This window comes from Tachysurus vachellii, chromosome 25, assembly GCF_030014155.1.
Source record: "Tachysurus vachellii isolate PV-2020 chromosome 25, HZAU_Pvac_v1, whole genome shotgun sequence".
Taxonomy (NCBI): Eukaryota; Metazoa; Chordata; class Actinopteri; order Siluriformes; family Bagridae; genus Tachysurus; species Tachysurus vachellii.
Window position 1 is genome coordinate 10,707,411 of NC_083484.1, and position 22,832 is coordinate 10,730,242.

Below are 22,832 nucleotides of genomic sequence, written 5' to 3' on the forward strand. Positions count from 1 at the left end.
TTCTGATTTAATCAATTAACATTTAATAAGCAAACATTTGCATGAGTCTTAAAAATACAGTTAATAAGACCTTAAGTATCAGTCATGTACATATATACAAGGTTACAATTAACAAGAATCAAAAGAAGTCACTCAGGAAGTCACATGAGCTTGGGGTCATTTCCTTAAGTTTAGTTTTGTCTTCATATATTCAGAAAATTGAGAACGGGTTATTGTTGCATGTGTGATGATCAGGGCACGATGCAGGTGGCCTTTCGCAGAGTCAGGTATCCTGTCACGACATCTGTAGGTAGTAGACGGATGTATGAAAACTCTTCGGTGGAGGTAAATCGCAGCTTAGTCTGAGGGTCTGTGTAGTTTGCCTGGAGACACAAAATGCCCAAAAGCATTAGCAAAACAATTTCATGCACATAAATTAATCTGCTTCGAAGCAAAAGCTGTGTGACCCGACGTTCCTTTAGCATTTCATTATTCAAAGTGGCTCTTCGTGCTTAATTCTACAGCAACTGATATTCAATCAGAACAAAAACCACATCATATTAAAGGATTAAATAAGATTCTCTGATCAGATGGTATTCATCAAATTATATAATAAATATTCGGTGTGAACTAAATACACTCTCACTCACTCATCTTCTACCGCTTATCCGAACTACCTCGGGACACAGGGAGCCTGTGCCTATCTCAGGCGTCATCGGGCATCAAGGCAGGATACACCCTGGACGGAGTGCCAACCCATCACAGGGCACACACACACACACTCTCATTCACTCACGCAATCACACACTACGGACAATTTTCCAGAGATGCCAATCAACCTACCATGCATGTCTTTGGACCAAGGGAGGAAACCGGAGTACCCAGAGGAAACCCCCGAGGCACGGGGAGAACATGCAAACTCACAAGGTGGAGGCGGGAATCAAACCCCGACCCTGGAGGTGTGAGGCGAACGTGCTTGAGCTAAATACAGCCTACCTTTAAATAAAAAGTCTAATACAATCTAAATAATACACTGCAAAACTATTGGCACACATTTTATTGCTAAACACAGACAATGCATGTTCAAACTGGGGAAAATAAAAAGGAAAACGGATTCAAGTCTTTAGCTCATTTTAGGGTAATGAGCTGTCATAATTGCTAATGAAGTGCAGCACAATTTATAGCTGGCTGACAGACAGTAGGTTTAACAACCAGAAATTTAAAACAAAGCCCCTATAATTTATTGACGTTCCCTAAACAAAAAAAAATGTTATTTTGTCAAGTATGCTTAAGCTTAATGCGCGGTACGTGAGTGTTCCAAATCCCACCAGATGCTCTAGGACACGTATCAGGCGACATGCAATCTGGCTGTCTAAGCTTGAGGATTAATTAGCATGCAGAGATGACACAATCACAATCAGGAGCATACAGGTATGTAAAAAATACCACAAAGCCACATGGAGTCACCTTACAGTTAAACAGCTCAGGAGAAACGAACCATGCTTGTTGAGGATGAACCTGGAATCTATTCCAGAAATCATACAAACTTCATACACACATGCATGACAGATGTGGGAATTAAACCATCAACCATGGAGGTGTGCAGCAGGCGTGCTATCTACCAAGCCACCGTACCACCTAAATCAACAGATCAACAATCAAGAGCACAGAACTTACCGGTAAGCCTGAAATATCAGAATACTTTTTAGGAGGCTTCATGGAAGGAGGAGCATCTATATTATAATCTGTCAGAAATCAGAAGAGTCTAATTAAAAAATATATAGTAATAATAATAATAATATCATTTTGTTTGTATCAGTTTAACCATGACTCAGACATACAGTTAGGATCACAGATTTTCCAAGGCAGTGCTCTCTCTGCTGCCAGAATCTGCTTCAGGTTCTTCCATGTCCGATTCTTTTTCCCTGCAGCCACCCCTCCAATACCAGAGTGCTGCAAAGAACAAGAGCAAAATGAACCAGTATACAGTATATCAGTATACAGGAACAAAATGGACTGTGTGCAAGATCATTTCGATTGAACACGAGCATCAGTATCGACCTACAGTTTCAGTTGTTCGTGTTTATCGTCTTTTGAGAAATGCCTAACCCTAATGCAGTCTTTTTTTCTGAAGACTTACCACAAAGTTGGGGTCTTTAAAAGACAGAGGCTTTGTAACTGGTTCTGCAATTACATCCACTGTAGGAACCAACTTTCCATCTGCCAGTTCCACTGGGAGAATCTAAAGGGGGAAATGTATAAACAAACTAAATAACATCAATAATAAGAATATTTAGCCTTAATGACAGAAGTTAACCCAAACACACACTAGCCCTGGTGGACAGAGAAGGAAAGGGATGGAATGAAATAGAAGGAAATAATGACCATCAATACCAAAAAAAATCTCTTAGTATCACACGTGTGGCCCAAAAAACAGACTTAAACTTAATCCATTACATAGCATGTGTCAAAACGTTTGTGATGCTCCTGAAGAACCCAAAGGAGGAGATCCAAATGTGAATCCAAATGTGTAAACTAAGAAAATAAGATCAATAATAATAATAATATTTAGCCTTAATGAGAGACGTTAACATACACACACTAGCCCTGGTGTGTGTGTGTGTGTGTGTGTGTGTGTGTGTGTGTGTGTGTGTGTGTGTGTGTGTGAGTGAGTGAGTGAGTGAGTGAGTGAGTGAGAGAGAGAGAGAGAGAGAGAGAGAGAGAGAGAGAGAGAGAGAGAGGGGAAAGAAAATAGAAGGAAAGGAATGGAAGGGAATAATGACCATCAATACAAAAAAAAAATCTCTTTGGTATCACACGTGTGGCCCATAAAACAGACATAAACTTAATCCGTTACATAGCATGTGTCAAAACTTTTGTGATGCTCCTGAAGGATCTGAAGGGGGGAAATGTGTAAACTAACAAAATAAAGATCAATAATAATAACAACAACAACAACAACAACAATAATATTTAGCCTTAATGACAGACATTAACCCAAACACACACTAACATTGGTTTGTGTGTGTGTGAGTGAGTGAGAGAGAGAGAAGTAAAGAGAAGGAAATAATGACCATCAATACCAAAAAAAATCTCTCATGCATGGTAGGTTGATTGGCATCTCTGGAAAATTGTCCCTAGTGTGTGATTGCGTGAGTGAATGAGAGTGTGTGTGTGCCCTGTGATGGGTTGGCACTCCGTCCAGGGTGTATCCTGCCTTGATGCCCGATGACGCCTGAGATAGGCACAGGCTCCCCGTGACCAGAGGTAGTTCGGATAAGCGGTAGAAAATGAATGAATGAATGGACAGAACTGAGTGAGTGAAGCCAAAAGTATGTGGACACCTGACCATTTGAAGGCTTAACACTGGACATTAAACTGTAGAGGTGTTTATTCAGTTACCAGAAAACCCAGAAAAGTTACAACACGTGAATCCTCCAGGTTTTTACCTGCGTGTGACTGACTCCTGATACTGAGTGAACTTTCCTCCGTTTGTTGTTGTTGTTGCTGTTCGGCTGTGTTAGCATTTGAGCCGCCGGGCTAACGGCTCGTTTCTTCCCTTTAGCTTGAGCACTCGGTGTTATTGATAAATGTTTAACGTTGTTATTAACCGCAGGATTTGTCTCTCCTGTGATAAATGACTCAGATGGACACTGAGCAGCCATGAGTTTTAATCATTAAAATAGCCAGACTGACAGTTACCCATTAAATGCTACATGCTAGCATACGAGGCTCCTCTTCCTCGGTGAGTTGAGGCTGTTTATATGTAACGTTATGGCGTGATACTGCCATCTACTGGTCTGGAAAGTAAACCTTTTTCTTTCAACTTCTACTGATTTTTTCATTCATTCTTTGTTTTGTTAGTAACCATTTTTTACTGCTCATCTATCCTGGAAACACTGGGTTTGATGCAGGGAACAGACTCCAGTCCTGGACACCAGATCAACACACCGCACCATTCAGACCTAGGGGCAATTTAGTGTTGTTTTACATTTACATTTACAGCATTTGGCAGACGCCCTTATCCAGAGCGACGTACAGAAGTTCCACAGCCAGTTCCTTCCATTCCATTCCAAGGAAATGCCAGACTTCCATCTTTTTTCCCATCCCTTTCCTTCCACACATAATCTATATGTTGTCCGTCCACCTACTGATATTTTTGCGTGATGGGAAGAAACCCACATGGACACACACAGGCCCTGCCCACACTTACATTAGAATCAGAATCAGAATCAGAAAGGTCTTTATTGCCAAGTATGTTTTCACAATTTGTTCTAGTACAGGAGCTCCACAGTGTAAACAGAATGGCAATGATAAGACATGAACACGTATATAATAAATGCAGTTGTATGTAGAGTGGATAATAAAAAGGCAGTTGTATGTACAGTGGATTAACATCTGTCTCGAACGACATGATCACTAGTAGATAACGAGACGCGAAGGCATTAAGATGCGTGTTATACATTTACATTTCCAGCATTTAGCAGACACCCTTATCCAATTTATACAACTGGGCAATTGAGGGTTAAGGGCCCTGCCCAGGGGCCCAGCAGCGGCAGCTTGGTGGACGTGGGAATCAAACTCACAACCTCACCACCTCCCAGTGTCCTGGTCATTATGTATTTAATGCATTTTTGATGATATTCTCTCACAATTATTATATATTTTTATATATATTATATACATTGTCTAGCTCAGACACATAAACCACTGACCAGGAACCCTGAAGGTTGTGAAGCCCACTTTATTCTGATATTTGGATTACTTTCATTTTTTCAACTCTGCTTCCATTCACTAATCTTTATATCAAATATGTCACTTCTGCTTTACCTTGATAGGTAAACCACTTATTATAAGTGGTTTATAACCACTTATTATAACCACTTAGTATACCACTTATAGAACTTTACTTGACTTTTTGATTGCTCTAACTGTGTGTATGTAAATCTTCCATTAGAAAATGCTAGTGTGTACTATGTGAAGTTTGTGTCTGAAGATTTACAGACTAACATCATTAAATAAACACAAAGCTGAGATGTGGTTATAGGGTTAGGGTTCGTGTAAAAGTCTGAATACTGCAGTGAAAAAAGCATTGGCTGCTACTCTATATGGAAAGATTAAGGCTATATTGAGTCTATCCTTATCCTTACATCAGATGTTTTCATTTTCTTTGCAATGTTAAAATGTAAAATTATATTTTATTTAATGGTGTAACAAAAAATAAATGTGTGTATTTATATACATAAGTTCAAATGCCATAGTACTAGAGATGTTGCTTCACTAATAATCATATTCACATATTAAGAAATAGTTTTTATTAAGATTCAGCTCGAAATTTAAAATGTATGATGCTAATTTGATTGTACAACAGTTTTTTCTTTTAAAACCCTATTAATGTGTGTATTTTTTAAAAATTAATATATAGAATGTATTTGTCAATAGAGGGGGCACGGTGGCTTAGTGGTTAGCACGTTCGCCTCACACCTCCAGGGTCGGGGTTCGATTCCCTCCTCCACCTTGTGTGTGTGGAGTTTGCATGTTCTCCCCGTGCCTCGGGGGTTTCCTCCGGGTACTCCGGTTTCCTCCCCCGGTCCAAAGACATGCATGGTAGGTTGATTGGCATCTCTGGAAAATTGTCCCTAGTGTGTGATTGCGTGAGTGAATGAGAGTGTGTGTGTGTGTGCCCTGCGATGGGTTGGCACTCCGTCCAGGGTGTATCCTGCCTTGATGCCCAATGACGCCTGAGATAGGCACAGGCTCCCCGTGACCCGAGGTAGTTCGGATAAGCGGTAGAAGATGAATGAATGAATGAATATTTGTCAATAACGTTTGTCTATCTTTTTTGTGAAGTGACATTTGTTGCATTTCAAATAAAATACATTTTAATTTATTAGAGCATTTAGAAAATGCTTTAGTCTAATTGATTAGTTATCTTATGTGAACATGCAAATGTTATATGGCAATAAGGAAGGGCTAAATAACTGTTCAGTCCTTGTAGGAGTTCTGCAAATACATTCACCAGACAAACAGAAGAGGACAGCACTGCACTGTTTCTAGGAATGATGGCTATGAAAATGTAAAATCTAAATGCCAAACCAAACAATCCAAGGTCAGTAAAATAAACTGAATTCCGAATGTCAAATAACATATTCTCCAAAACTGCCAACATACGTGGATGTAAGAAATGCTGACACCTCAAAACAAGAGGATAAGCAGTTTTATTTCCTCCTGAGTTGATACTAATGCAGGTGTTAAGACGGGGTTATAGATGTTGGGTTGGATGTTTACAGTTTACCTTATTTTCTTATTTTTTAATGTCTCTTTTTTAATGTGCATGTGATGAACATGATTTTTTCTTTAAGAGGAAGTTAATGTTGTGTGACTTGATCCAGTTATGATCATTATGCTATTACACTATAAGGTATTATATATCATTCCGCAGTACAGACACGTCTTCTACATGCTTCTTTGTGAATCACATTTACTCTTGTTATTGCTTATAAGAATGATAACCAGTCTTGGGATTTCTGAGCTGAGCTGTGCAACAATGGGAGACAACACTTTCTCTACACTTGATTAAAAAAACAAAATCTTTCGATTTTGACCGTGGCTTGATTCTCTGTGTCAAATGGGCTGGTGTGAGTATTTCATAAACTGCTGACAGGGATTAAAACATAACAACAACAACAACACATCCAGTGACTAGCAGTTCCCCAGGAAATGCTTTGTTGATGATTAGTTAGAGGAGAATGGCAATACCGGTTTGAGATGACAGGAAGTCTACAGTAACCAAATAAACACTCTTTACAACTGTGATGAGCAGAAAAACATCTCACAAGGAAGCTTGGAGATGGATGGACTAAAAGAGCTGAAGTAAGTCAGTCAAGTACATGAATATAAGTCTGAGAGAAAAATAGATGGAAAAACACAACAGATGATTTTTTTTTTTCCAAAAAGTCAAGTCAGATTTGATTTATAGAGCATATTTAACACAACAGAAGTTTCCCCAAAGTGCATTACAATAAGAAATCTAGTATTCAGAGACACTGATATCAAAAACAACAATAACCAGAGTGCATCATTAATCACTCTAGCTTTAAAAACATTCAATGTTGGAGATGTCCTGATGTTAAAAGGCAGCTGTTCCAGAGCCTATGGGCAGCTACAGAATAATAAATGAAGATATATGTTGAACTCCATTCAGGGTGTATCCTGCCTTGATGCCCGATGACGCCTGAGATAGGCACAGGCTCCCCGTGACCCGAGGTAGTTCGGATAAGCGGTAGAAAATGAGTGAGAGTGAATGAGTGAGATATATGTTGACCTTTATAAATCATGCAAGGTCTTAAAATGTTGTTTATGCAAACAGTAAAGAGGATGGTTTTCTGACACAAAGTTGCAGAAGATTGCAGTATTTGGCATCACAAGTCTGTTAAATTAAAATTACACACCATACAATGCTTTCGTCTACCATGAACCACCTGGAGTTTGCTAAACGCTACAGGAACTTTAACTGGAACCAGGTTCAATGGTCAAATTAATTAGTGCTCCTGTTCACCATTGAGTTTCTTTGTCATGTTACACACCACAGTGGAAGTTCATGGTTCATATAAAAGTAAACAATCAGGGCTTTATGAATTTCTAGTCTTTCATAATAATGTCTGTTTGTCCTGAGTCTACTAGGGGTTAGTTTGGAATTTTCAAAGTTCCAAAAAAACCCCACAAATGGTTTGTTTTTTTCACACAAATGTTTTTATCTTCAAAGTAAATGGCGATATCAAACCCATTTCTGCTCTCTGAGGTGCCCCAAGTGCTTGTTCATGAGCTGAAATTTAAGGCTTTATCTTCAATCCCCAACAGAAGCAAAAAACATCCCAGCCTGAAAGTCAACAGTGTCCTGATTAATTTTATATCTGACTTGCAGCTATCATATAATTAACTTGTTTATACCGAATAAAAATGTCTGAGACTTCGGTTTTTATTTTGCCGGTGGAGTGTAATGGCAGTGTATTAGTAAAAAGAGGTAAGCATGGTGGAGGATCTGTGATGTTTTAGGGCTGTTTTTCCTCTAAAGACACTAAGAACCATAGTTCCAATTCCCAGGAGATTTTACATGGAACTCTGGCTGCCTTTGTCAAAAAGATACAGCTGCATCATGGGAAGATGTTCTAGCAGGACAGTGATGTAGAACATACATATAAAACCACATAAAAAATAGATCAATAGCCATAGAACCAAGATCACAACATGGCCATCAGAGATATAAACTGTGGTCCATATGAATAGACCTAAAACCTTGAAGGATGTGGAGGAAATGTGTATTTGAGGAGCGTCCCACATTCATTCCTCTTTTCTAATAGATGACTCAGTGCTGTTATGTAGGTAAAGAAAGTTGCACACTGTATAAAATGATCCTTGATATATGGTTTTCTTCTTTTTTTAATAAATGTGTTTCAAATAAAGCTTCGATTTCTGTGCTGTTTGCAGTGTGAGATGAATAAACCACCAAGACGTTTTTTTTTTCATATTCATATTTTCCGTGTCTAAAAACTGTAATCATTCTGCTGCTGACTGTAAGATTAAATCACAAGCTGCTGTGCAGATATGGTTTGGTTACCAACTTAAATGAGTTTTATAGCCTTGCATTAACTATTCTGCAGGCGTGTTCTGAGGATACAGGATAATTAACCACAGGCCTACCTTTTACAGCACTAGGCATCTTCTAGGTCTGTGGAAAATGCTTTAAGTTTACAATTAAACGCATTAGAAGATTCCAGGGAGTCTGCAAAGTTCCCCCAATTTTCCTTATATGAATTTTCCGATACCATCGTTTACTACGATGCTAAATGTTATTTAGGGAAAACACTAAAAACAATCTTTTACGACTGACTACGCTAGGTTTCTATTAATTAAACAAATGCAATTTAATGAATAATAAAAGATGAAGTAGAGAGTACATTTTTTTTTCCTTTCTTATGTTTCCTAAATATAGATTACATTTAAAATGAATCTGAATCATGGGTAATGCATTCTCATTTCTCTGTTATAACAGTTAGTATAATGACTAGAAGTTTAAGTTTGATTTATGGTACTTATACTATACCTCATTGTGGAAGAATAAAGTTCAGTAATGACAGTGTGTTAAGTTCACACATTGTCCTGGAGCCAAATGAATAATTAGCTCTGGCCATATTCAGTCCTGTAGAATTAGAACTGAGACAATTTATTTCTCTCTCTCTCTCTCTCTCTCTTTCTCTCTCCATTAATCCTATAAGAAATCCATTATTCCTACTACAGTAATAGCATTCGGATTTACAGTTCAGACCATGCAGAAGATGAATAATAATCTCAGTCGCTCTCTCTTCCAGTCTCTCCTTATTTCAGCAACCACTATAAAACATCAGTTTGGGATGACCAGGTAGCTTTGCACGTGTGGAACTTCTTATTTACGCTCCATGGGAACAAAAGAGTTCCTTAAAACACAGATTTTCTCAAGGACATCTGTGTACATTGCATTTGTTCCTTTTTCATTAAAAAGATAAATATTCAATTCAAGTTTGGATTTCACACAGTAAATATTACAGAAAGGACTTTTTTCCACTTTCATGTTTTCTCTCATAACTTCAGTCCCTGAGGTTTAAATGGATGAATAATCTTGAATGGCACAGATGTGTATCAGCAGTTACTGAGAAAATTAAATATTGGTATTAGTGCCTGATTTTTAGGTGGAGCTTCAATTCATGTGTCCGGGCGTGATCCTGACACATTGGTTCGGAGTGTGCACTTGCAGTCAGTCACTTGCAATCAACCTACGTACAAGTGTTGTAGGCTGATTGGCATGTCCAAATTGTCCATTGTGTGTGTGTGTTATAGTCACCTGGGATAGACTCTAGGCTGCCTGCGACCTTGGGTAAGATAAACAGATCTTGGATGGATGGATAGATGGATTAATGCCTGATGTACTACAGCTGGTACAGATCACTACTTTTTAAAAGCAGCAAGAGATTGACAGTAAAACTGGAATGAACTGGTGCAATGAAATTTAACAATGTTTCTGCACATGCCGATCCCACGTTTCTCTTCTCCGCCATGAAAACAGAATAAGGCTGTAAATATACGTCTTAAGCAGAATAGCATGCTGACCTTTCCCAATTCATTTCCTTTTAGAAATTTTCCTCCAAGAAAAGCTCAAATAAAATAAAATAAAAAGACCATTCCTTGCTTTCTGGTTTGAACACAGCATACACAGACTAAGAACAGTTTTTTTTTTGTATTTATGTGTTTATATTTATTGGAAATATCCTTTAAAGATCATTTTGTTTTTGTTTAATTCATACAATAAATTTTATAAAAATGTTATAAAAATTTTTATAAAATTATTTTATAAAAAATTTATACAAATATGAAAATACAATCCATAGATTCATAAACATGTTAGAATTGATTGGATGCCATTAATTAAAATGATGTATTAAGAAAGACATAATGGCAGCAGAACCAGCGTGTCTCCTGGAAGAAGCATGTAAGGTGTTACAAGATGCAAAAAAAAACCTATCCATCCATCCATCCATCCATCCATCCATCCATCCATCCATCCATCCATCCATCCATCTTCTACCGCTTATCCGGGGCCGGGTCGCGGGGGCAGCAGTCTGAGCAGGGACACCCAGACTTCCCTCTCCCCAGACACTTCCTCCAGCTCCTCAGGGGGAATACCGAGGCGTTCCCAGGCCAGCCGAGAGACATAGTCCCTCCAGCGTGTCCTAGGTCTTCCTCGGGGCCTCCTCCCGGTTGGACATGCCCGGAACACATCCCCAGGGAGGCGTCCAGGAGGCATCCCGAACAGATGCCCGAGCCACCTCAGCTGACTCCTCTCGATGTGGAGGAGCAGCGGCTCTACTCTGAGCTCCTCCCGAGTGACCGAGCTCCTCACCCTATCTCTAAGGGAGCGCCCGGCCACACTGCGGAGGAAACTAATTTCAGCTGCCTGTATCCGGGATCTTGTCCTTTCGGTCATGACCCAAAGCTCATAACCATAGTCCCAATTACAAATTAAAAAACCCAATTTCCTTAATAATAATAGCCTACAGTTTATTTTTATTCCTCGGGAAGACACACACACATCTTACAGTTCCTGCTTGTAGCCTTACACACTATTTGTTTGTTCTCTAGTTCTCTCAAGTGTTTCTAAAATGAGAGAAGAGCAACAAGGTGTCACGAACAGAACGTCTCTATCACATTTCATCAAGACAACACAACACTTGTTGTTACATCTTTATATGCTGTACACTAATCCACAATGCTGGAGATTCAATGCTGTAGCTCAGCTGTAAACAAGTCTAAATATTTTATGAGACAAAGTTGACCTGCAGTACATAACAGACAGGATGATTTCCCCAGGCCATTGTCCGAACCCTGCTGCTATTCAGTAAACATTAAATCCAGCAAGGAAAGTCCCTCTATGTGTCACGCCTGCTAATGGTGGTGTTAACCTTTAATGTCCATGCTGAATGAAAACATCTCACATACACACATGCATTATTATTGTTGTTATGATCACATCACACGTATTCTTGCATCTACAGAAATATTAATCAAACATGTAGCTTCTGATGTAATCACACTAGCTAAGAAAGTTATAAGAAAATAATCAGTGAGGGGTCGGTGTTGTCCGACAACAGAATTGGATTCCTCTTACAGAACAGCAATTTGGCAACGATTACAATTTTTATTAAAATTTGACTTCAAAAATATCCTGTTTTTTATGTATTTAGGGTTGAATATCATGTCTGCAAAACAATTCAGAGTTTCATGTCATGTCTCTGAAACAAGTTTCCTGTTATCATGTACGTTATAGCAGCTATCAACAGCCATTTTTTTTTTATCCTATCTAAGTTAACTTAGAAATCTTACTGAAAATTAATGATCTTCCAGTTGCTTTGTAGCTGAGAGTTGCTCTTTGTGTGAATATAAGTTTAAGGTGAATTCACACCTACAGCGACTCGCATCGACAAAGTGGCTGGAGATCATCCGTTTTCAGTTTTCAATGGATGAGGCCTTGTGACAGGGACATGAGCGACAGAAAACCACTGGCGACTAGATGTGGGTGTGTCCAGTAACAAGACGATGCTTTATGATTTGGAACGCAAGTTGCAACACCCACTGATAAATGTTATTACTATGGCAACCAGAGGTAGGAAGACCTACTGGCGACTGGTGACTTGCATCGATAAAATCACTGTATGTGTCAACACATAGCAAACATGCTAGACACTACACCACAGTGCCCCTATCGTTCATTTCTTGTTTTGCCTAATGTCTTAACTACTTACTTATTCAAAGCAGAAAATCCATGTGCATTTCAGTGAACTTGATGGTGATTCTTCTTCTTCTTATCATTATATTTGAATATTATTAATAATTAGAATAATAATAATAATAATAATAAAAAAAACAATAATAAAATTAATAATACTAAAAATAATAACAATAAAGAGTAGTAATAGTTATGATTCACTGCTGATGTGGATGTAAATATAATTTAAAAGTCTAACAAATATGTTAGACTTTTGCAATATATCTGTTAGCGTAACTATGTGGTAGCTCAGTGGTTAAGGTGTTCTACTACTGATCGGAAGGTCATGGGTTTAAATCCCAGGTCCACCAAGTTGCCACTGATGGGCCCCTGAGCAAGGCCCTTAACCCTCAATTGCTCAGGTGTATAAACTGAAATAAAAATGTAAGTCACTCTGGATAAGAGTGTCTGCTAAATGTATTTACTCATGGTCTCTCTTTTTTCTTCTTCTCTGTATTTATACATTGCGTTGTGTATATACTGTATATTATATTATGTCTCTTTTTTTATATATACATTTGCATTTCTTTCTCTTCGCTGCTGTAACAGAGAAATTTCCCCATTGTGGAACGAATAAAGGTATATCTTATCTTATCTTATCTTAAATAAAAAGGGATTCAGTCTGATAAAGAAGACTCTCTTTGCCTTACAGGAAGCACAATTATATATTAATTTAACCAAATCCAATATTTCATTATTTTTAAAGACAGTTTCAGGAAGAAGCTTCACAAAAAAACCCAGAAGTGGATTAAAATTTTGCTTTCCTCATAAATAAACCTTTCCTTCTGTGTCTGGTTTAACACCAGGTTTTGTCCTCAGGTTGTCTAAAGGAAGTAGACAATGAAAATCAGATGAAACGAGGAAGAAACCTCGAGAGGAAAGACTCGAAACAGGGAACATCCTCTTCTGAGTGACAATAGATTATAAATCAATTTGTTTGTGTAGTTTTTTTTAGTGCTTTCTCAATGAATCCTCAGATGAGCACAAGAAAGTGTTTATGATTGCAGCTGCAGTTCTTAGACACGTCTACAGTGTCCAATAAAAACAAAAAAGTTTGCTTATTTACTGAATGTGAGTGTGTAACTGCCCTCTGATGTTGATTATAAAGCTACATCGTGTTTATGATTGCTGCGTTTTAAACGTTGTCAGATTTTTAAAAAGGATTGTTTGCTTTTGTTAGGACAAGGATATGCATATGTAAAAATACGCATTTTGATTGGCTGCGCTTTCGGTATGTAGCAACGTTATTGGCTGTGCTCTTTAGAGGGGGCGGTGCTTCATCTCAGTTGATGCCCACTGCATCTTTCTATTGAGGACGTAACCGTTATGTGCGAATTTTTCTTCCGGGTTGAGTCAGTGGGCGGAGCTGGAGTTTCCTCCGGCTCCTCCTCTTCCAGCAGGCAGCGGCTCTTCAGCTCGAGCCGTGTCCGTGTAACGCGCACGCAAACCCGGCACACTTCTGTCCCCAGTCCCCGCTTAGCGGAGTGAACCCTCGGTGCGAATTCACTCCGACGTCGCCATTTTTGTTTGAATTCGAATACTCACGAAGAAAGGCTAGTTTTCCGCGTAAATCTTCCCCGTAACTCATTGTATGGTCTCCAGAAACGAGAGCTCCAGGTCTTCACCGGGACACAACGAGGCTAACGGCCCAGAAACTGCTGCTCTTTCCCCCCCCACTGAGGCTGCCGAAGACGCGGCGGTTTAAACGACCGCACACACTAATTAATAACGGAAAAAACGGGTTTTCAAGGACATTTTGGTTGCCAGCGCCGCTATAACGACGGATACTAATGGTGAAAAAAATGCCACTTTATCAACATCTCTAAACCTTTCAGCAAAGGAAACCCTCCAGACTGCTGAGTGCTACAAGACTTCACCTTTTAAAGGTAACTTCCTTTACAGCTTTGGGAGAAATTGTCCTATTAAAATCTGTCTGGTTTAGGTGTTGATTTTAATAAACAACTTACTCCAACTCTTTATTGTTTTTAATGTGAATCTAAAATTAACCAACTTTTTTGTATTTCTTTTCTATTATTTCCTGAGATTTCAGTTCAACTTGTGAACAACTGCTGATGTTTTATTATTTACATTTAGTTGAAAATCTAATAGGTGTTAAAGACTCCATGAGGGAATGAGGATGTTCATGGGGTTTAACCTCATGTTATGTCACTTAAAGAGCTTCCTGTTAAGTTGTTAATAGTGTTAAGAGATTGTAGATCATTAAAAAAGGACACGCCGGGTCCATCCGGGACGAATATCGGGTCTGCAGGATGCTGGATTTCTCACGAGGTTTTATTCCTTTATAACAACAACGACTGCAACAACAACATCGACATCTCAAACTCCTCACGTCATGACATCACAAACAGACTGGCGTGAGAATTATGACATCATCGAGGTTACGTTGTGAGCCTTGAGCTCGGTAAGTTGTCAGTCAGACAGCTCTCGCTCCGCCGCCACGTCCCTGGGTTCGATTACACGTCTCGAAGCTGGACGTTTTTTTTGAAAATTCGGTACGGCGCTCGATGATTGATCGTGCAGTCGGAAGATGCTCTTGCAGCTCGGTAATCACTCGCACAACCATTAGGAGATTAGAGAGCTCGGTCGGCTGTCTGGAGGACGCCAGCCAGGAATCTGATCTGGACAAATCCAGTAAAATGTTTATTATTACTAAAAAAGAAAGAGTGATCTTTGCATTATTTTTTTAGGGTTGATGTAACAGACTCTTTCCTCCTTATTAGAGCTGAATCATTATATCGGTTTTATTTTAAGAAAGGAAAATAAATAAAAAAATAAAGAATCTGGAACGAAAAAAAAAAAAAAAGAGTCGACAATCGTAAACAGATTATTCATTACGCTTTATCAAACCGAGTCTTCTGCTCCTCGTTATTAACAAAACGTGCAGACAGATCAAATAAGTAATCAGACGTCGCAGACATTAATAATACATAACACCGAATGTTGTAAGAAGTCGTAGTGGAATTATTTAAAATAAGAAACCTTATGCCACCCTTTAATCGAAGGATCCTTAACACTGATCCAACTGAACCCTGCATTGGTTAATATATTAGATGTTTTGATGTATTCGCTTGTTACCAGTTCAAACCGGGTCAAAAGTCCAGTTGAGTATCAAACATCTTGTCCATTTCACCCAGCACCAGAGACCATTGTAATATATTACACACCTCTGTAATCTGTTACACAACCACATCCAGGGTGTTGAAGTACGTTTCAGTTTTACATTACAAACATTTGCCTTTTTTGCGTCATCTTTCTCAAACGAACCTTAGGCCGACCACAGATTCAAATTCACCTCAAATTCCGATTCAAATTTTATTTGTCATTTACACGGTAAGACATGCAGTGAAATGCTTGTTGCTCGTTGTAGAGTCAGATTAAAAAAAAAAGTCTAAAATGGAATTAAAAGTAAAATAGAATAATAAGGAAATAAAATGGAATTTGCTGTACAATAAAAAAAAAAAAAAACATGCACTGATATGAATTAAATGAATATAGAATTGTGATAAGTGCCAAATGCGCAGTTTTGCAAACTGAGCTGTGGACAAATCCATCTGAGGTAGTAGGTATTATGGGACAAGTCCAGAAAAGTCCAGGCTCTAGGCTTGCGGGAAGAAGCTCCTCCTTATACTCCCTGTGTTTGCCTTCAAGGAGTGCAAGCGTTTCCCTGACCACAACAGAGAGAAGAGTCTGTTACTCAGATGACTGAGGTCCTTCACGATCTTCTTCACTCTTCATTCTGTCGCTGCAGCTCAGTGTAGACGATGCACTCGGCGGCTGATTGCATCGCCATTTGCTTGATGATGTTCTCAAACCAGGCTGTGATGCTTCCTATCACGGTGCCAATAAGGTGCAAGTGTAGAAGATTCTTAGCACCCGAGAAGGCAGTTTAAAGTCCTTTAAGCTTCAAAGGTGATAAAGATGCTGCTGGGTGTTTGTCACCAGGGTGTTGATGTGCCAGGACCTTGACAGCTAGGTACCAGAAACTGCACAAACCCTCCCCTGGGGTCTCGCTGATTGTAAATGGTTGATTGTGCCTTTCCTGCATTCAGGTGGAGATTGTTGTAGTGGCACCATATCTCCGGGTCTCTTCTAGGTAGAACTGCCTCGTCATTGTTGGGGATCAGGCCAATGTACAGTGAGTATAGCAGGTGAAGCAGAACACACCCCTGAGGGGGAAGTGTAAAAAACATTTAGTCATAAATCCCCTTTCTGCTGTCCTTGTGGCTGATGGCTGCATGAAAGAGGTGAACGATGGTGTCTTCGGTAGAGTTGTTGGGACGATACACAAATTGTAGTGGGTCCAGGGTGTCAGGTGATGAAGACTTTGATTAGTGTTTCATCTGAGGTCAGGTCTATACGGTGATCCTGAACTCGGTCGGTTACACATAGATCGAAATCTCATGCTGCAGTGTCATGTAGTATTGAAGCAGTTTCACTAGTGCCATCAAATACAAACGCTTGGCGGTTACACACCTACTTCTTGTTGACAGTTGACAAAAAAAAAACAAGTGTTAGTTAATGCTTATTAGCTTTAACAGATGCTAGCCTGAATCACGTGCAAGCAGTGACTAATCTGAGCACAAAAGCTGCTACTCAACTATGATGCTAACGCAAAAATGGGAGTTTACTATATAAACAAGCGATTAAATTTTCTCACTCCTAGACGAATCGGGTATAAAACGGTTAAGAGAGAAATACAGATGTTTACCTTTGGCGTGATTGCTGGGTGTCTTGGGGTGCACGTGCACCGACATTTGTTCAGGTCCTTCAGTCACAACCTGACCGCTTAACTCCAATTCATATTTCTGTGGCAGGCTGCATGGCATGTGCACTCAAGTACTCGTGTATTTTCCATAGTGTCTATCAATGCAAATATTTTGCACGGAATATTTACATTTGCTTGTTCTTTGGCCCTCTAGCAAAGTGTAACATGGGAACAAGTGCAAGAGTTTGTGTGCTCTGAGCTTTCAAACTTGTCTTGTTTTGAGGGAAATGATTTGTAAAGTATGACATGGGGGCAAATGGGGCATCGGCACGGACATCTCGATTTGAAAATATAAACATGAGACTAGTGTAACAAATAAAACCTCAAGGGTGAATAAGTGTTTTGCAAAATCAGAGTGGTGAAGTCCAGCCCAAGTCTTAGCAAGTTAATCGTATTCCACAGAAAAGGGACCTGAAAACACTCTCTGCTGTCTGCTATAACACCAGGAGTCTGCTGATGTAGAGCCTCAAATTGTGTGTGAGAGAGAGAGAGAGAGAGAATTGAGCTGGAATTGCTGTGTAATGTAGTGTGTGTTATGAGAGTGTATTTAATGAAACATACAAATACAGCAAATCTGCAGATCTCCAAATCTGTTGTTTGTGTTTGTTGAGTTGTGATTTGCACTCAGAAATGGCCGAATACAGCACGTCTGCAGACCTCCATAACAGTTAGTGGATGCACTGTGTGTAAGTAAACTAACTCTTTGTGTGCATTAGTGTGAGTTTTTTTTTTTTTGTAATGCACTGTGTGTGAGGTCTTGCCTGTCTGTGGTTTTGCGAGTGGCCGTGGAACAATGGCGCTATTCTGCGACGCGGCTTCGGCCGAGCGGGCACGAGGACTGACACACACATAGACAGCAGATGGAAAGGATCGAGTTCCTCCCGGCACCTGGCTTCACCGAATAGACCAGCTCACTTTTCCGGCACACGGCATCGGAGAATGAGGGAAGAACCGAATTCCACGTCTATCAGAACAGCCGATCTGGTGCTCACAGGGGTCACAGAGTTAACGAGAGAGACGTGAGAGCGAGTGGCCATAAGCCGCGGATCCACATCTGAAAGAGACTTTTGTAATAGATTCGAGGTGGTCGTACTTCTCACGTAATGGACGGCGAAGACAGGACACGGAGAAGACAGGACGTATCCTGAAATATCGCACTTTCATCCAACGTAAAAAGACATTTGATGTGACACAAGGACTGAAGCATTAATGAGCTTGAGAGAGGTGGAGAGAAATCCTTTCCATGCATGTGCTCAGCAGCCGTGTTTGATGTTTACATCCGTTTGGAAAATTTGTGCTGATTGTGTGCTAACTGCCTCGGCTTACACGTCAGAATTCATTTTGGAACTTTGAAGCTGTATCGATAATCACGGAAATTCCATTTAACCGAGGTGTTAACTGCCGTCTTTTGCTGATCACGGCTCGCACTTTCAAACATCTCACTTCCCCCACTGACAGGAAGTCACATCCGTGCTACACAGCTTTGGTTACTAGAGCTGCATGTAAGTGAATTACAGAATGACTGAGAAGCATGACTAACAGGAAAACGCAGATTCTGGGTGTGATGTGATTGCAGATGTTTTTGAGCTTTCAGTTTGAGCATGCGTGGTGTTCTGAGTAAGGCAATGAAGATGAGAGCTGGGAGATGTTTCAGATAAGTGTGGATAAGTGTGTTGTGTGGTGGTGTAGAGCGTCTCCTAGGTTTATGCTCCACATGCTCACGCTGACAAAGAGACCGGAGATCATTCATTAAAATGAGGTGACATGAGCCACAGAGACTGTTGGCAACTAGATGTGGGTGTGTCCAGGAATACAACAAATTTGACTTTAACTTCATGGAAATATGGAGCAACTTGTTGGACTAGTAACAGGAGTGATGACAGCAGAGCGCACATGATTGCGACAAAGAGCACACACTGCTTCTCCTTCATCTCATATGATGCCGATTTTATTGCGTACACTGATGAAATATCTACACAAATGCCAAATCTTCCTCAAGAATATTTCATTCTAAAAGCTAGAAAAGCCCGATTTGTTGTCTAGTGGAATGCTAGCTGCACCACCCGCCGATAAACGTTGTTACTACAGCAACCAGATGACTTCGTAGTACAGCGACTGTGGGAATGTAGCTTTAGAGTTAGTTTTATAGGAGGAGTTGGATCAGGTCCAGCGCCACCTCCTGGAATGTTTCGATCCTCCAGTGAGGATCGTGTCATTCAAGCGTGAAGCTATAATAAAGTATTCTATATCCGAAAAGCCTAGTTTCCGTGGAGATAACGGGGTATACAAAAACACGGCTGACATTTCAGAGCTCTCTCTCCAGACCCGAGACATCTCTGTGCAGCGGAAACATCGACAAACATCTTCCTCCGCAATCTCTGCTCTGCTCTGCGCCTGCTGCTCTGTAATTAAATTAAAGCTCATTAGTGTTGATTTGATCTCCAGCATGTTGCGCAGTGTTGCACATGCTCCATCATCTTCTGAGATATTATTATTATTATTATTATTATTATTACTGTTATTAATCTGCTTCTTCACCTCCAGGCTTCAAATCCGGCAGGAATAATGACTTCCAAAAAATGTTTCAAGCTTAACAAATAATTGCTTGACGTACATCAGCGAGTAGAGTGTTATTATAGTGCAGAGAAAAGAAAGGACATATTTATTTGTATAATATTTGCAGATAACAAACATGTAATGTGCGATGCTTGTTCGCTCTGGAATTACCCGTTAAAGCCAGAAACACAGCTCTCTCTGGCTCTTAGATTTCATGTTACAACAGGCAACAACTTCGGCAAAATGGTATGAGAGATATTACACTCCAAACCAAGTGTTTTATGCTCAAACTATTGTTTCTTGGCCAAAACTGATACATAATTCTCAGCCACTCCCGTCAGGATTTTATGATTCTGATTTAAGGTTAAGAAAAATTCAAAATCCAGTTCAATACATTCAAAGCTGTTTGAAACGATCGCAGATTTTTTGCACGTTTGGGCCAAGATTCGTCGCATGGCATCAACAACCACACGCATTCAGCCAAAAACACTTTTTGATCCAAGTGTGTGGAACATGAGTAGTGCTATCACAGAAAGTTATTACAGACAAGTGTTTTTTTTTTTCACCAATTCAAGTAGTTCTCCACAGAAAAATCACAATTTCAAATTTTGAACAAAAGCTGTGGCAAACTTGAGCATTTATTACCACAAAAATTGGTTGACTCACTCAGTTGTGGTGTTTAGTTTGTTTGTTCTGATAGGTTTTACAACCCACTGAAATCATGGATGTGATGTGAGAACTTTCTTTATCGGGAGCTCGAGGAGAAACGTTCCAAATTGACCCTGAATGTAAAACTCTTCCATTTTAACACGAGTTACTGTATATTGTGCAGAATATCATACAACTTTGTATTAAGCGGGGGACACGGTGGCTTAGTGGTTAGCACGTTCGCCTCACACCTCCAGGGTTGGGGTTCGATTCCCGCCTCCGCCTTGTGTGTGTGGAGTTTGCATGTTCTCCCGGTGCCTCTGGGGTTTCCTCCGGGTACTCCGGTTTTCTCCCCCGGTCCAAAGACATGCATGGTAGGTTGATTGGCATCTCTGGAAAATTGTCTGTAGTGTGTGATTGCGTGAGTGAATGAGAGTGTGTGTGTGCCCTGCGATAGGTTGGTACTCCGTCCAGAGTGTATCCTGCCTTGATGCCCGATGACGCCTGAGATAGGCACAGGCTCCCCGTGACCCGAGGTAGTTCGGATAAGCGGTAGAAAATGAGTGAGTGAGAAGTGTGTATTAAACTAAATGTTCTAAATTGTATGCCGGTACTCTGTAGGAGAGGGTGATACGGCACACACATTTATCACAAGACTTTTGTACAATAACTTAACCGTATTACGATCAATTCTAATAATACAAAATAATAATACAATTTTTGAAAATTAATACAAAATCTGCTTCTTACCGCAGTTTTTAATTGTGAAAAGAGAGAGAGAGAGAGAAAGAGGTATCCTGTCTGGTGCCGTCGCACTTCTGATGATGCTCCCATGCAGAACAAAAGTGGCAGCAAACACATCTCACTATCCACTTTCCACTGAGCTTCCACTCACTTGAGCAGTTTTGGATTTCCCGGATGTCTGTATCCAGCATTTCACAGAATCCGACAAATCAACGGCCTGCACTAGCTACAGTCGCCGTGAGCTTAGCAAGCCGCCAGACAGATCTTGTTAGCGTATACGAGCTGAGCGGAGCAGAACGGTCTTCATGGCTGATCCTAACCAAGCAGAGGCAGAGCAGATGCAGTCTGTACAGATCATGGGGATTTCTGCTCCAACAGCAGAAGAAAGAGCTTTTGCTAGCGAGGGAACATCGCGCACAGTATTTCAGTGTACTGTGACATCATCGTTCACAATATCAATATTTTTCTCTACTATTTTGCGTGATAATTTATTAAGGCAGACATGGAGCGTTTTATTCTTGAACTTTTTCTCAGTTATTGATGGCTGGATGAGTTCCCTTACAGCTAGCAGACTAACTGAGTCTTAATTCTAACATCATCCATAATAAATACAGAAAGGTCCCTGTGCCACACACTATTACTTACCACCTCAAAGACAAGGCATGAAAATCTTATTTCCTAACCGGATTTCATCAGTTTCCTTTTCTGCATCCCAGCTGAGAGGCAGTCTCGCCTTTTCTTCTCCTTCCCTCAAGTTCCTCCTCCGCATCTTACTCTCGGGAGAGCCTCGGTCATATTAACCGAAAAATAATTGAGCCTTCAAGTGTAGAGGAGCTAAATACCGAATGCTAATTATCTGATTCGTGACACTCGAGACACGGATCTAAATGTGCCGCGCGTGATCGGTATTCATCCAGAAGCACGAAAGAATAACAATGAGGCGTTTGATCGAACGGACTCGGGATCTAACAGCGTAACCCTCGTTGTGGAGTTGTGATTAGAAAAAGATTGACATGTTCACAAAGTCATCTCGAGGAAGTGGTGTAACGTGTTTACAACAGTAGTGCAGTCGAATGCCCTGTACTGAGACTTGGAGGGTGCTGTGGTGCTGTTCATACAAGGAATTAATAGACAGAAATGCGTTTATGAAGGGGAAAAAAGGTCAGCAGCGAGGCTTACATTGTGACCGACACCTGTTAAAAGTGACAAAAGTAAAAGCTCGACTTTTACTACACACTGATTGTCAGCAGCTATTTAGTTTGATTGTAAGTCAAGTTGTTTCTAAGCTGCATGGTGCAGATGTTCATTATTATATTATTTGTATAAGACGAAGAAGCCTTTATTTTGTCACATATACATTACAGCACAGTGAAATTCTTTCTTCACATGTCTCCACTTTGGAGGTTTGGGTCAGAGCACAGAGTCGGCCACGATACAGCGCCCCTGGAGCAGTGAGAGTTAAGGGCCTCGCTCAGGGGCCCAACAGTGTCAGCTTGGCAGTGCTGGGGCTCGAACCCTGATTCTTCGATCAACAACTTAACCACTTTAGCTACCACTGACCCAACAATGGACATACTGTCATATGGACATATTGAACATATAATACAAAATTCAAGATTAATATTAGATATATTTAATTGTGTTTGTGTTTATCCAAAATGAGCAAGTTTGAGGTGACTGAGATGACTGTGGTGAGGAAAAACTCCCTTAGATGGAAGAGGAAGAAACCTTGATAGAAACCAGACTCAAAAGTGAACCTCATCC

General features: G+C 40.1%; 2 protein-coding genes across 3 annotated transcripts in view; one reads left to right on the forward strand and one right to left on the reverse strand.

Annotated features, from left to right (window-relative positions):
• On the reverse strand, positions 1–3,730 carry ino80c (INO80 complex subunit C). Its single transcript, XM_060861511.1, has 5 exons — positions 3,429–3,730; positions 2,120–2,221; positions 1,821–1,932; positions 1,657–1,724; positions 1–362 (listed from the first exon to the last, which is right to left on the reverse strand). Exons 1-5 carry the CDS (start codon positions 3,642–3,644, stop codon positions 231–233), a joined length of 630 nt encoding a protein of 209 aa, XP_060717494.1. The 5' UTR covers positions 3,645–3,730; the 3' UTR covers positions 1–230.
• A 9,982-nt stretch (positions 3,731–13,712) lies between these two features.
• Positions 13,713–22,832, forward strand: part of galnt1 (UDP-N-acetyl-alpha-D-galactosamine:polypeptide N-acetylgalactosaminyltransferase 1) — a 117,184-nt gene continuing 108,064 nt past the window's right edge. The window contains exon 1 of one of the 2 annotated variants that reach the window (XM_060861431.1): positions 13,713–14,220. The gene's annotated coding sequence lies outside the window, so the exon portion shown is untranslated. The remainder of the gene's footprint in view (positions 14,221–22,832) is intronic. The other variant, XM_060861428.1, reaches the window with a different exon arrangement.

Excerpts from the sequence above, each read along its gene's own strand:
- ino80c (XM_060861511.1), bottom strand. The coding sequence starts at position 3,644 with ATGGCTGCTCAGTGTCCATCTGAGTCATTTATCACAGGAGAGACAAAT. Across the intron at positions 1,933-2,119 it reads TTAAAGACCCCAACTTTGTG|CACTCTGGTATTGGAGGGGT; the intron begins GTAAGTCTTCAG and ends TGTTCTTTGCAG. Across the intron at positions 363-1,656 it reads CTGATATTTCAGGCTTACCG|GCAAACTACACAGACCCTCA; the intron begins GTAAGTTCTGTG and ends TTGTGTCTCCAG.